General features: G+C 37.4%; 2 protein-coding genes across 4 annotated transcripts in view; one reads left to right on the top strand and one right to left on the bottom strand.

The window, feature by feature from the left end:
- On the top strand, window positions 1-7,084 carry RBIS (ribosomal biogenesis factor). 2 transcript variants are annotated; one of them, XM_045560594.1, is made up of 4 exons: window positions 1-105; window positions 2,901-3,017; window positions 6,527-6,643; window positions 6,955-7,084. In XM_045560594.1, the coding sequence occupies exons 2-4, from the start codon at window positions 2,904-2,906 to the stop codon at window positions 7,024-7,026; spliced, it is 303 nt and encodes a 100-aa protein (XP_045416550.1). In that variant the 5' UTR covers window positions 1-105; window positions 2,901-2,903; the 3' UTR covers window positions 7,027-7,084. The 2 variants fall into 2 exon arrangements, with proteins under 2 accessions (XP_045416550.1, XP_045416551.1); XM_045560595.1 differs by lacking the exon at window positions 1-105 and adding an exon at window positions 112-299.
- The window catches only part of E2F5 (E2F transcription factor 5), a 25,426-nt gene continuing 19,370 nt past the window's right edge, over window positions 7,071-13,126 (bottom strand). The window contains exons 5-8 of one of the 2 annotated variants that reach the window (XM_045560593.1): window positions 13,031-13,095; window positions 11,244-11,511; window positions 8,820-8,864; window positions 7,071-7,854 (exon numbers count right to left, since the gene is read on the bottom strand). In XM_045560593.1, the coding sequence (XP_045416549.1) occupies window positions 7,745-7,854; window positions 8,820-8,864; window positions 11,244-11,511; window positions 13,031-13,095 (488 nt within the window). In that variant the 3' untranslated portion in view covers window positions 7,071-7,744. Of the gene's footprint in view, window positions 7,855-8,819; window positions 8,868-11,243; window positions 11,512-13,030; window positions 13,096-13,126 lie in introns of both variants that reach the window. The other variant, XM_045560592.1, reaches the window with a different exon arrangement.

A 13,126-nucleotide genomic window follows, 5' to 3' on the forward strand; every position in this document is an offset into this window, starting at 1 on the left:
TCCTGAACGGAATTTTGACTGGCTGCCTCCTCTCGGAACTTCCGGGACCCTGTACGTGCAGATGACGCCACCTGGAGCTTAAGAAGGTGCACGCGGATATCCAAGGTCTGGTGAGACGTTAATAAAGAAATTTTTCTGGGGGTTGTTGTGAAGTTTACCGGGGTTGGGGCGGCATTGGGCCGGCTTCGTGCCGCGGTGGCCCGGAGGTTGGATTCCGTCGCTCTGTGCCTCACGCAGCCCTGTTGGGCAGGAGGCCGAAACCCTGGTAGCGGTTCGTGTTGCCCAGAGATGAGCCCCAGGTAGGCACGCAGGAAGCGGACTGGGAGGGTGGCTGTGAGGGGGATTCTGGGGCCAGCACCTGTGGAAGGAAGGGCTGGGAGAGGCGGGATGGATCGGGGGAGTCAAGCTGTGATGTTTGCTCCCTGGTGAGCCCCAGAGCTAGAGCTGCCTCCGGTGGGGCCAAGACAGCCAGGTCTTCCTGCCCTCATGGGTTAGCCAAGGATGAAGGCTGCCTGGGAGCGGTGGCCCTTGGGACAGGCCCTAAAGGGGCCTCACCCAACGGATGGGGAGCGAGAGAGGGGCCTTCCTCTCTTGGCAGGGTCCCCAGTTTTGGGCTTTCATGATCGCAGTTTCCACGTCGTTATCAGAGAATTTCCGTACGCCCCCAACACGGGTATTAGCTTCTCCGCGAACCTTGCTTATATCCCCAACTCTAGTAGACCTCTTCCTCTTGCGTCCCCACTTGTATACTATCCTTAACAACACTTATGTTCCATATGTATGTTATATATAGTATCATATGTAATACATATTATACCTATCATGTCTATTTGTGTATGTTCTGTATATATCACTTAACATTAGGTGTTTGTGTTTATGTTCCATATATTTTTAATCTATACACATACATTTTTATCAGTTCTGTACCACACCTGACACATAGTAATTGATTAATAAATACTGGATGGGGAGTGATTGGGTTTTGGTTACTATTAGGAGGCTTTTAGATTACTTGAGTTGAGGAGTTTTATTGTGTGTTTTGCTGCTTCTGTGATACTGTTTTTAAGTAGGAGTATTATTGGGTTTCAGAAGTGTTGCTGCCTCTGAGGCTACAATGAAGGAAGAGAAAAATTTTGGTCAAGAGATACTAAGTGAGCAAAGGAAAGAAAGAATGTGCAAGGTGTCTTCATAGAACAGTCAGTAGTCTAGACTGGCTAGTGCAGTGTGTATATAAAGGTAGCAGGAGATATGTTTGACAAATTTAGGCTAGATTCAGGGTAGCAGTAATATTCTAGGCTAAGGCATATTGCCCCTTATGCATTGGGAGAGCCATTAAAGATTCTTAACGTTGGGAAGGTTCATCACATAGCACTGTGCCAGACAGCCATTTGTGCAGTGGCTTAAGCCAGGGGTTGGCAAACTGTCTTATAAAAGGTGAGACAGTAAGTATCTTAGGCTTTGTGGGTCATAGTTGTACTAGGAAAGCAGCTGTAGACAATACATAATTAAGTGGATGGAGCTGTGTTCCAATTAAACTTTAGTTACAAAGGCAGGTTCCTGGCACGATTGGTCCATGGGCATAATTTGACAACCTGTGGTCTAACCTAATGGACCTTGGGACTGAGCAGTAACTCCATCCTGAATCAGGCAATACCACATCATGTCTTTGTATTGCTTTTTTATTGATACATGAGAGGCAATATTACATGATGTTAGCTCTGATCTAGTCAACTGACTTTAAGTCTTGGCATCCCCTGGTTACTAAAAGTGTGGTGTCGGGCAAATTAACTTCTCTTTGTATCAGTTTTTATCTGTAAAATGGGGATAATAGTACCTCCCACAGAGGATTGTTGTGAGGTGTAAATTAGTTAAAACATATAAAATGTTATTAGCATAGTGCTTGTACATATAGTAAAAGCCCAATAAATGTTAACTATTAATATTTTTTAAATTGTTTTCACATGTGTTACTAAAGACAGATTTGAGAGACGTTTCTAAGGTAGAATTTACCAGCTTAATGCATGTCTAGCTACAGAGAGAAGAAAATATCCAAGGTGTCAAGGCAAGAGCCATTCACATAGAGGTGATATGGAAGTCATAAAAGTAATTTAAGTGGCCAAGCATGGTGGCTCACCCCTGTAATCCTTGCAGTCTGGGTGGCTGAGGTGGGAGGATCGCCTGAGGTCAGGTGTTTGAGACTAGCTTGAGTAAGAGTGAGACCCTGCCTCTACTAAAAATAGAAAAATTAGCTGGGTGTGGTGGCGGTTGCCTGTAGTCCCAGCTACTTGGGAAGCTGAGCCAGGAGGATTGCTTGATCCCAGGAGTTTGAGGTTGCTGTGAGCTATGATGATGCCACTGCATTCTAGCTGGGCAACATAATGACACCCTAAATCCAAAAAAAAAAAAAAAGTAATTTAAGGGAGAGAGGGAGGTAGGGAGTCGAGGATTAAGAACTGATTTTGATGGGATGCACAGGAAAGAAAGTGGAAAGAGTAAAAAGGAACGAAAAAGAAGTCAAGAAGGAGACAGAGTCAGTCTCTAAAGTATGACAGGAACCAGAATAGTGTAGTTTGTAGACGAGTAGAGGGATAGATGGTGATGGTTAACCTCATCAGAGATGCTGCTGAGAAAAAGTAGTTGTGCTGGTAATATTAATGAATTCAACCAGCAGATGTTAATTGGGTGCCTCCTGTGGGCCCGGTGCTGGGGACGCAGAACAGAATTAGATACAAGAGTAGGGGTAGCCGTGGAAGTAATTTAACACATGCAGCAACTTCTAAAATAATCAGGAGGTAAGATGGAATTTCTTAGACTTAATTGGTACCTTTACTTTAAGAATTAAAATGATTTAGTTCATAAATGTAGGGAATTTAATTGAACTTATTTTCTTTCTTTCCTAGACAATGGCCAAGAACAAATTAAGAGGGCAGAAGTCCAGGAATGTATTTCACATAGCCAGCCAAAAAAACTTTAAGGCTAAAAACAAAGCAAAACCAGTTACCACTAATCTTAAGAAGGTGAGTATTAGTAAAGTACTCTTCTTGACTTAAAGCAAAGCACAGTTATAAGCTACTGAACTAGATATATTATTTAAAAAAAATATTTTTTTAGCTTTTCGTACGAAGGCAAGATGATCTTAAACATTTGCTTAAAAAAAATGAAGGATAACCACCTTTCCTAGAATCCAAATGTAAGAAAAAAGCATTTTAACTACAAATATGTGAAGCTCCATGTAACAGTTTAATAGCTTTATTAGAGCATAAAAATCATTAAAAACCACAGTATGGGAAATACATCCAAGAACATATTAATAGAGCCAAGACATGGGATGTCAGTGAGCACCCATTCTATTTTTTCCTTAGTAATTCTTATCTGTCTGAAGATAACTGAAACTCAAAATCCTGTTAAGATAAAATATTTTATTTTGTGACATGCAAAATTTGAAAACAAAGGAGTTTCTTTCTTTGTTTATATTTCAAAATACTTGAGAAATTTCTTCATCAAGATTAAGTAGATTCTTTTAAGAAAATTCCTTAAGAAAATGTTTTCAAGTGTTGGTAGTAGGTGAAGTCAGCTCTCTAGGACTCAGAAATTATTATCATAATAGTCCATAGGAATGTAACATTTTATCTTCCAACTTTCATGAGCTAGTCAGTTATGCTTTTTGGTTGAGCAGTTTTATGATTTTGTAAATGCTAAAAACGAAATAAAGCTGGATGATGTGATTGGGGTTTTACACTGGATTTTGCTCATAGGTGACACTGAAACCAAGACCAGAATGATAAGGAGCTGGGAAGTGTTGGGAGCAGTGTGTGCTAGGCAGAGATAATAGCAAGTGCAGAGGCTCTGAGCTATGGAAAAGCTTGGTACACTTGAGGAAGATTATTTTGTTTGGATGGGAGGTACTAGAACCTTCACATGTGCTGATAGGTAGGATGTAAGAGAGATCTGTGGGTGGGCAGCATAAGGTGCAAAGGAGCTGAGGGTTTTGAAGGAGAAATTGTTTGCTAGCAGCAGTGAAGAACAAGACCACCACCCCAACCTCTTATACTCAGAAGAGGAGGACTGCAAGGGAAGCTGTCCTCAGGGAAATTCCATTAAGACAAAAAGATAAAGGAAGGATTCAGAGATGTACTGTTAGAAGACATTAAAAGTATTTGATCTAGGCTTCTTTTTGTATAGATAAGGGATGACAGCACCATAGCCCAGAAAAATCACAGTCACTGTAAGAATATAGGAAAAAACAAACTCAAGTTTCTCCTGTTCTTTCTCTCACATAGACACTCACCACTTCTGATAGATTTGTGGGGTTTTCCCCACACCAAGCAATTCTGCAAGTGAATCGCCAGCAGGCACCAGCTGGGTGTCCTCTAATTTAATTCAAATCTGACACTGTCTACCTGGAGATGGCATCAGACCTCCCAGGTTGAGGGTTCAGTCCCCACAAGACTGCCCCCTACTTGTGATGCCAGTTGCAAGCCCCAGGCTGTTTCACCTGAACTTCTAAACCCGATAACCCCCTCCTTGGGTTCGATTAATTTGCTGGAGCAGCTCACATAACCCAGGAAAACACTACTTACTTTTATTGATTTATTATGTTATGTTATAAAGGATTTTATTAAGGTTGGTACAAAAGTAATTGCAGTTTTAGCATTGTTTAAATTTGCCATTTGATATTGGAATACATTCTTAAATAAATGTGGGTATGTTATACATCATTTTAATGCACATTTCTTTATTTTTTTTTGCTAATGACATTACTTGCCACTTATATTTATTTTAGACTATGGAAATGATGTTAGACAAAAAGCAAATTCGAGCAATTTTCTTATTCGAGTTCAAAATGGGTCATAAAGCAGCAGAGACAACTTGCAATATCGACAATGTATTTGGCCCAGGTACTGCTAACGAACGTAGGCACAGTACAGTGGTGGTTCAAGAAGTTTGGCAAAGAACATGAGAGCCTTGACGAGGAGCACAGTGGCAGGCCATCAGAAGTTGACAACAACCAGTTGAGAGCAATAACTGAAGCTGATCCTCTTACACGAGAAGTTGCTGAAGAACTCAATGTCAACTCTTCTATGGTCGTTCAGCATTTGAAGCAAATTGGAAAGGTGAAAAAGGTTGAAAAGTCAGTGCCTAATGAGCTGACCGAAAATAAAAAAAAAAATCATCATTTTGAAGTGTCACCTTCTGTTATTGTATACAACAACAATGAACCATTTCTCGACTGGATGGTGACATGCGATGAAAAGTGGATTTTATACGACAACCGGTGAAGACCAGCTCAGTGGTTGGACCGAGAAGCTCCAAAGCACTTCCCAAAGCCAAACTTGCACCAAAAAAAGGTCATGGTCATTGTTTGGTGGTCTGCTGCCGGTCTGATCCACTACAGCTTTCTGAATCCCAGCAAAACTATTACATCTGAGAGGTATGCTCAACAAATCGATGAGATGCACCCAAAACTGCCATGCCTGCAGCCAGCATTGGTCAATAAAAAGGGCCCAATTCTTCTCCATAACAACACCTGACCACAGGTCACACAACCAGTGCTTCAAAAGTTGAACGAATTGGGCTACGAAGTTTTGCCTCATCCGCCACATTCACCTGACCTCTCACCAACCAACTACCACTTCTTCAAGCATCTTGACAACTTTTTGCAGGGAAAACACTTCCACAACCAGCAGGATGCAGAGAATGCTTTCCAAGACTTGTGGAATCCTGAAGCACGGATTTTTACACTACAGGAATAAACAAACTTATTTTTCGTTGGCAAAAATGTGTCCATTGTAATGGTTCCTATTTTGATTAAAAAGATGTGTTTGAGCCTAGTTATAATTTAAAATTCAAAGTCAGAAACTGCAATTACTTTTGTACCAACCTAAGAGATGCACAGCCAAATGGAAGATGCCTAGGACAAGGGGTGTATGCGGGAAGGCGCATGCTACTCTGCAGGGACCTCTGTGTGTTTCACTCTCCAGATGCTCTCCAAACCCTATTCTTTTGGTGTTTTATGGAGGTTTCATTATGCAGGCATGATTGATTAAATCTTATTGGCCATTACTGATTAATTTAACCCTCACCTTATCTCCCCTTCCTCTCCCTAAGCTAAAAGTCCCAACCCTCTAACCCTAAAGAGACCTTAGCCATAAGCCATCTGATTAGCATTCAAAAGATGGGCATATCCCTCTGGAGATTCCAGGGATTTTAGAAGTTGTATGAGAGGAAATGGGGACAAAGACCAAAATATATATCTAATTATAAATCACCTTATCACAGTCACATATTTTAGCCTTCCTATATTAGTAAAGTCTAAGTGTGAGGCATATCTTCATAAATCTTATTTTTGGAAATCAAAATCTTTTGTCTAAAATTTCCCAATAAGATTAAGATTTTTATTGTGAATTATCCCCAATTTGTTGATAAGAGTTTTAGATTTTTAGGTTTAACAAGGTTAGGGTTGAACATATTTTATCTTTCGTGGCTATGAGAACATAGATTAATGCTTTTCTTTCTTTTTTAAAAGATAAACATTATGAATGATGAAAAAGTTAAGAGAGTGAATAAAGCTTTTGTAGATATACAAAAGGAACTTGCCCACTTCTCAAAAGGCCTTTCTCTTGAACCTGTGCAGAAAGAATTGGTAAGTAGAAATCATTTGCTTTTTTTATAGCCTACAAATTGAGGGCTAATAAATTGAACTCCAAGTTTTCCAAACCTGTATGTTGAGTGTAATTTTTAGTACTTGGCTCTTCAGTGTACTTGGCTCTATAGTACATATAGCATGGTTAGTCATATTCAGACTCTAAAACAATGAGTCTGAATATAAGAATTTATTGTTGTACTTCCAAAGGTTTGACTAGAAGAAATTAAATTGGATAACAGATTATATACAAGTCATTTTTGTTTGCTGTTGTTATCTAAGTTTTTAAATATAACACTTTCTCCCTCCAGATTCCTCAGCCGCCTCATGAAAGTGAACCAGTTAATGTTGATGAAGCTACAAGATTAATGGCTCAATTGTAATACAGTGATGATATATCTAATTCCTCAAAAAGACCAATAAATTAAATGTTTTATACAATTTTATTTTTAAAAATCTTGTTAATGTACAGGCATTGGCACATTTAAAAAACAAACTACATAAACAGATCTTTCCTATAATCTAGGAAAGTGGAATGTCAGAAGTCAACAAAATGTGATAAACTTAAAGTGCTAAAACAGAAGGCACTTCACAAAATCTGTTCACTGAAACAGTTATATATCCTCATTTACATCCTTCACTTTATAAGTGGCAGTGAATGTCTGTTTGGATTGAAGGACATACAGAAATACAATTTCATGGCAGTAAAAATATAAGACAAACAAGTGATGAGCCCTTGGCCAACTTATTTTGTTTTTGCTGACCTGTAGTCTACTTTAACTCTCCTCTCATAGGAGGAAAAAAAAAACCAGAATAATTCAGAACTGGAAGAAAAGTTGAAATCCCAGAATGTAATTACTTGGGGAGGGGGAGGGTAGGGAAGTCGGTGGATATTAAACCACTTTTCCCATGAAGCAATCAGAGCCCTGTGTTTTTATGGTTGAAGTTTTGTGAAGTAAAAAAGAAAGTATTAGGAAAAAAGACTTCAGTATCAGTGAACTAAAAAGGTGTTACATTCATTATTTTAAATACTTAGGTTATTAAGAAGTCTAAAATGTTACACAGTTAGAGGTAGATAACAGTCCCAAGTTTCCATAGAATCTAATAATTTAGTATCTGGACATCAAACAGATCACAGACTCCTTCATTATCATCTAAATTAAAGTTGTAGTCATCTGCTGGGGTAGGAGAAAGCCTTAAGAGAGGAAACACTGCAAACAAAAAATAAATTCAGTGTTAAAGATGGTTTCTATATGTGACAAATGATACTTAACATAAAATATGCTTAAATACATCAATCCAAATTAAATTGTTTGCTGTGACTCATGAATTTTTTAAGTATAGGAAAATGATCAAATTAATGACTTGTTTAATATATATTTTAAGAGATTTTCATTTAATGACAGTTTATACATTGACTATTGGTATTAGCTTGAGAAATAGAGGTTAAAATTTTTATTCAACTTGTCACTAAGATGTATGATTAAAAACATTGATCAAAGTTTATTTTGTTTGCCACTTTAAAAACAAGTATGAACTAGACTTACTAAATTTGCTGACATTGCCTGCTTCTACCTAAGTGTTTAGTATATCTCTAAGTGGTTACTGTACCATTTGCTAAGTCTCTGTTATATTTGTTAGGAACTAGAACTCTGAATCCAAGAACCTCTAAAAAGATGAAGCCCAGAGAAAAATTATTAAAGTAATCACATTTTGGCTAACTGATTTTTAAGAATTTTTCAGATTAGATGACAACATGGCTAATGCTAGTAATAGTTTGGTGACTTTACATTGGCAGGTTGAAATTGGCCATGGTAGGGGTATTTACGAAAGTGGGTGTTCTGATCACCTGTTGATTTAGACATGCTATTTTACTCTTCTTGGGCCACATTCTTCAGTAGAAAGGGCTAGTGCACCAACAGTTGATAAGTTTATTCAGGAAGGTGAGAAGTATCCCCAAATGGATTTCTCCCATCAAAATGCAGGCAAAGAAAAATAAATTCTGCAGGATGCCTGTCATTTACTGTGAAGTATTATTAAGGGAGGATTTTCATGACTCATCATAGTAAAGCAGTTAGAAAATATAAGTTCTTCATTTCTTTTAAATCATGTGTCATTTACAAATTGTACAAAAGCATTATTGATGTATAAGGTAGTAAAATTTTAACCTACTTACCATCAGAAGACATTAACTCATCAATGATATCACCACTAATAGATCCTGCTGGAAACAGAAATGTAAAAAGGTTTTGTTACATTTCTGTTTACATATTTTAACAGTAAAAGACACTTATATTTAAACAGGTAGCCATAGCAGCATCTTGACTGACATTGCAAAGTTAAAGTCCTGGTACTTTGTGGAAAGATCATTCTCACGAGCACCTACTCTGTGTCTGGCATTACTTTTATAATTCAAAACTCAAGATGAAAACCAGAAGACTCATCATCCTACTCCCAAGACCAACTCAGTTTTAGAGTCAGTGGTATTGTAATTCTCCCAGTCACTCAACCTTAAAACTTTAACATCACTTTCTATTCCTCCTGTTAGCTTTATCTCCAGATCTCATTCACATCAAATGTTGCTTATTTTGCCTAAATAATATTCATCAAATCTGTTATTTTTCTTCCCACTCCCACTCTCATCACTATTTCAGCCTTAATGTTCTCTGTTACATAGGTTAGGTGCAAATATCTAATCTTCAGTCTCCATAGCCTCTGATCTCTTTTGCTTCCCAAGGCCAAAAGCATCTTCTTTCCCAATCATGTTATCCTGTGCTCAGCACTGTATAGCTCTAATTGTGCAACTTCTTTGGTCACAAATCTTCACTGGCTTATTGGCTAAAAGTCCTAACTCAGTCTAATATTCAAGGCTCTCTCTAATCTGGCCCAAAATTACTTTCCCTAGTATTTTCAAATATAAAACCATATGGAAGCCAATGTACTAACTATGTCTAAACTAAACCATATAAAGCTTGCCTGCTTTATTTATCCCAATTGAAATATAAGCTTTTTAAGAACTATGCCTTCTATTGTGCATCCAAGTGGCAAATAGTATAGCAATATTTTTAGGGGAAGGAAAAGGAAGGATGGGGCAAAAAGATGCTAAAAAACATTTCATGTCCAGTTAGACCTTTTTGGCTTCACTTTTAACTACTGTAAATTCTCAAAATAGTAATGAGACACATCCCAGAGGTAAAAATAAATAATTTGGATTACATACAATAGTTTTTAATTATCTACAATATGACATCTATATTGGCACAACTAATCCATTCAACAATCATTGAGAAAATGCCTACCATGAACCCCTTTATTTGGAATAGTAAGGAGTTGCTAAATACCTAGCCATGTAACCAGCGGGAAAGACTGGGTAACAAGGAAATTTTTATAAATTTAGGAGTTGTGCTTCCTACTCCTGATACCCAGTCTTTAGTATTTTAGCTATTTATCATTTCATAGATGAAATGCAAGGAATTTAGGAAGGCAAGATTTCCCAAATAATTGGAGTTGAGACCATTTATCAACTTTATAAAACTGAGCTTCCCAATTAAAAAGTGTAACAGTATGGAGAAACAGGAGATTTCTACTATGTTCTACACAAGTTTGATTTTTCTTAAAGGTAGATGGAACATATTTCAATTATTTATACTAGACACACTCAGAGATAAGTAAACTTGAGATAAAAGCTGACATACGTAAATAGTAAAAGAAGGGAAAGGAATAGTTTTGGCTTAATTGATCCCCAAAATGGAATCCTAAGGAAAACAGCAAACCTTGGCCCATAAATTCTTCCATTTCTCAGTATTCATAGTTCTATATACAGTCTTAACCATGTTAATATTGTACTTGATTGAATATTTCTGAGTGTGTGTGTATAAGACACATCTAATAATATAAACACAGGATCTATTTTTAAATTTTTCTCATAAATACCTATCCCAGTACTGGGCAAACAAGAGACACTAAATGAATACTTGTTGATTAAATTAAGCTTACTATTTTGCCTTCTGTATTAGATAACAGAATAATATCACAACTGATAAATTCAGAAAAGCTCTCCAACTTGTTCAGAGAAATGCATCATGAGAACATGATAGAGTACTTACAAAAACCTAGATGGCATGGCCTACTCCATTACATAGCTCCCTTATCTTATGGGACCATTGTAACCATGGTCCATCATTGACCAAAACATTATTATGTGGCGCATGACTATAGTACAGGTTGAGCATCCCTAATCTGAAAATTCAAAATCTGAAACTTTGAGCACAAACGTGATGCCACAAGTGGAAAATTCCACACCTGACTTCATGTGATGGATCAGTCAATGCACAGTCAAAACTTTGTTTTGTGCACATAAAATTATTGAAAATAGTGTTATAATATTACCTTCAGGCTATAAAGTGTATATAAAATATAAATGAATTTTGTGTTTAGAGTAGGGCCCCACCCCCAAGACATATCATTATGTATATGCCAATATTCCAAAATCTAAAAAAATCCAAAACGCTTCTGGTCCCAAGCACTCTGGATAAGGGATACTCAATCTGTATTCATACTGTCCCCTCTCTAATTTGTAAAACAAAGGCTCTGAACCCACCGGAAGATATATCTGTAGCTGGTGTCTGCTGGAGATTCTGGCTTCTTTCAGAAACATGTTGCTCAGGCAGGTTCTGCGTTGCTGTGCTGGATTTCTGTGGAGTCACTGGAGTCGAGGACTGAGAGGAAGACTGTGTGAGGTCATCAGGTGGGGGAACAGGAAAAACCACGGGCTTAGATGAACTGGACTCTTTATTTATAAGCAGCACGTGGATAGGTCCTGAATGACTCTTTAGATTGATCTGGTATTTCTTTTGTCCATTCTGACCCTTTGAAGTTATTTGGTATAAACAAATGAATAATTATTAACAATTCTAGCTACTTTGAAACATTAAAAATAAGACAGACAAAGCTACTGGGGACTAATAACTAAATTCATATAACAAAATAAAGTCATTAAGTCAAAACACGAGTAGAATGGGATATTGAGGGATGTAAACCACTTGCTTCTAAAAAGTAAACTTTTCTCAATCACTGATCGTCAAAACTCTCAGTTGTAGAATTCTGGCAACCATCCATTTTTGGTGTATATATTATACATGTCAGTGCTCAGCAGCGCTCCAAGCATTCTCCATATGCAGGAACTCCATCCACTGGAGGTAGCTAGCCACCATGGATGTCGTCATCTCAACCTGCTCTCTTAGTTTACAACTATTTCACAAATCAAAACTTTTTTCCCATTTTGTAAGTACAAAGACAACTGATTTTTCCTACAGAGAAATAAATATAAAATCCCTGCAGTTCAGAAAATTAATTTGTACCCCCAGGCTTCAGACTGTACTATAAATGCCTGAATACAAACTTCTAGAATGGTGGGGGGCCAGGTAGATAATATAGTAATCTTTTTCTACTCCCTTTATTCTGTTATAGCTTTCAAATCAGTTTGTTTTAGAAAATCTGAACCTGAAAACTAAAATCATGAAACTCATTTACAGCATAGAATAAATAAATGCCTTTGACTCAGTGAGCCAGAAAATGTTTTTTAAAAGACCTAATTTAGGGCAATTCACTTTCTCCTCAGTTGGGATTTTTTATTAGTTATAGATGTGGTCATTTTAACTGATTTTTGAAGATTATTGACCACATCATTTGTTACTTCTTGATATTCTGTAGCTCAAATAAATTTTTAAAAAAGTAATAAAAATGATTTAACAAAATGACTTAACATTTTGATGACATGTTTTTACATGTTATTGAGCTATTGAATATCAAGAAATGTCTAATAATATGGCCAATCTTAAAAATCATTTATGATTCATTGTTTTCTTTTTGAGACAGAGTCTCACTTTGTTGCCCGGACTAGAGTGAGTGCCATGGTGTCAGCCTAGCTCACAGCAACCTCAAACTCCTGGGCTTTAGCGATCCTACTGCCTCAGCCTCCCGAGTAGCTGGGACTACAGGCATGCGCCACCATGCCCGGCTAATGTTTTCCACATTTATATTTTTAGTTGTCCAGATAATTTATTTCTATTTTTAGTAGAGATGGAGTCTCGCTCAGGCTGGTCTCGAACTCCTGACCTCGAGTGATCCACCTGCCTCGGCCTCCCAGAGGGGTAGGATTACAGGCGTGAGCCACTGCGCCCGGCCCTATTCATTGTGACTTCTCCAATTTTACAAAAGTATTAAAGACATTGATTCAGATACCAACATTTTCAGATATAAAACTTCAATAACTCAAAAATGTTTACATAACTATTAATAGCTCATATTGAGCTAAGGAAAATATACTTGTCCCTCTTGACACAATAGATCCATTTTTTCCACTTATATAAAAGTTATTCTGCATACCATTTCTGGAATAGGTACCTCCAACTGTGTACCAGAAGGTGCCTGAATGGCCAAAAGTGTATCACCTAGTCAAAAAAATAAACATAAAAAATTGTA

This window comes from Lemur catta, chromosome 9, assembly GCF_020740605.2.
Source record: "Lemur catta isolate mLemCat1 chromosome 9, mLemCat1.pri, whole genome shotgun sequence".
Lineage (NCBI taxonomy): Eukaryota > Metazoa > Chordata > Mammalia > Primates > Lemuridae > Lemur > Lemur catta.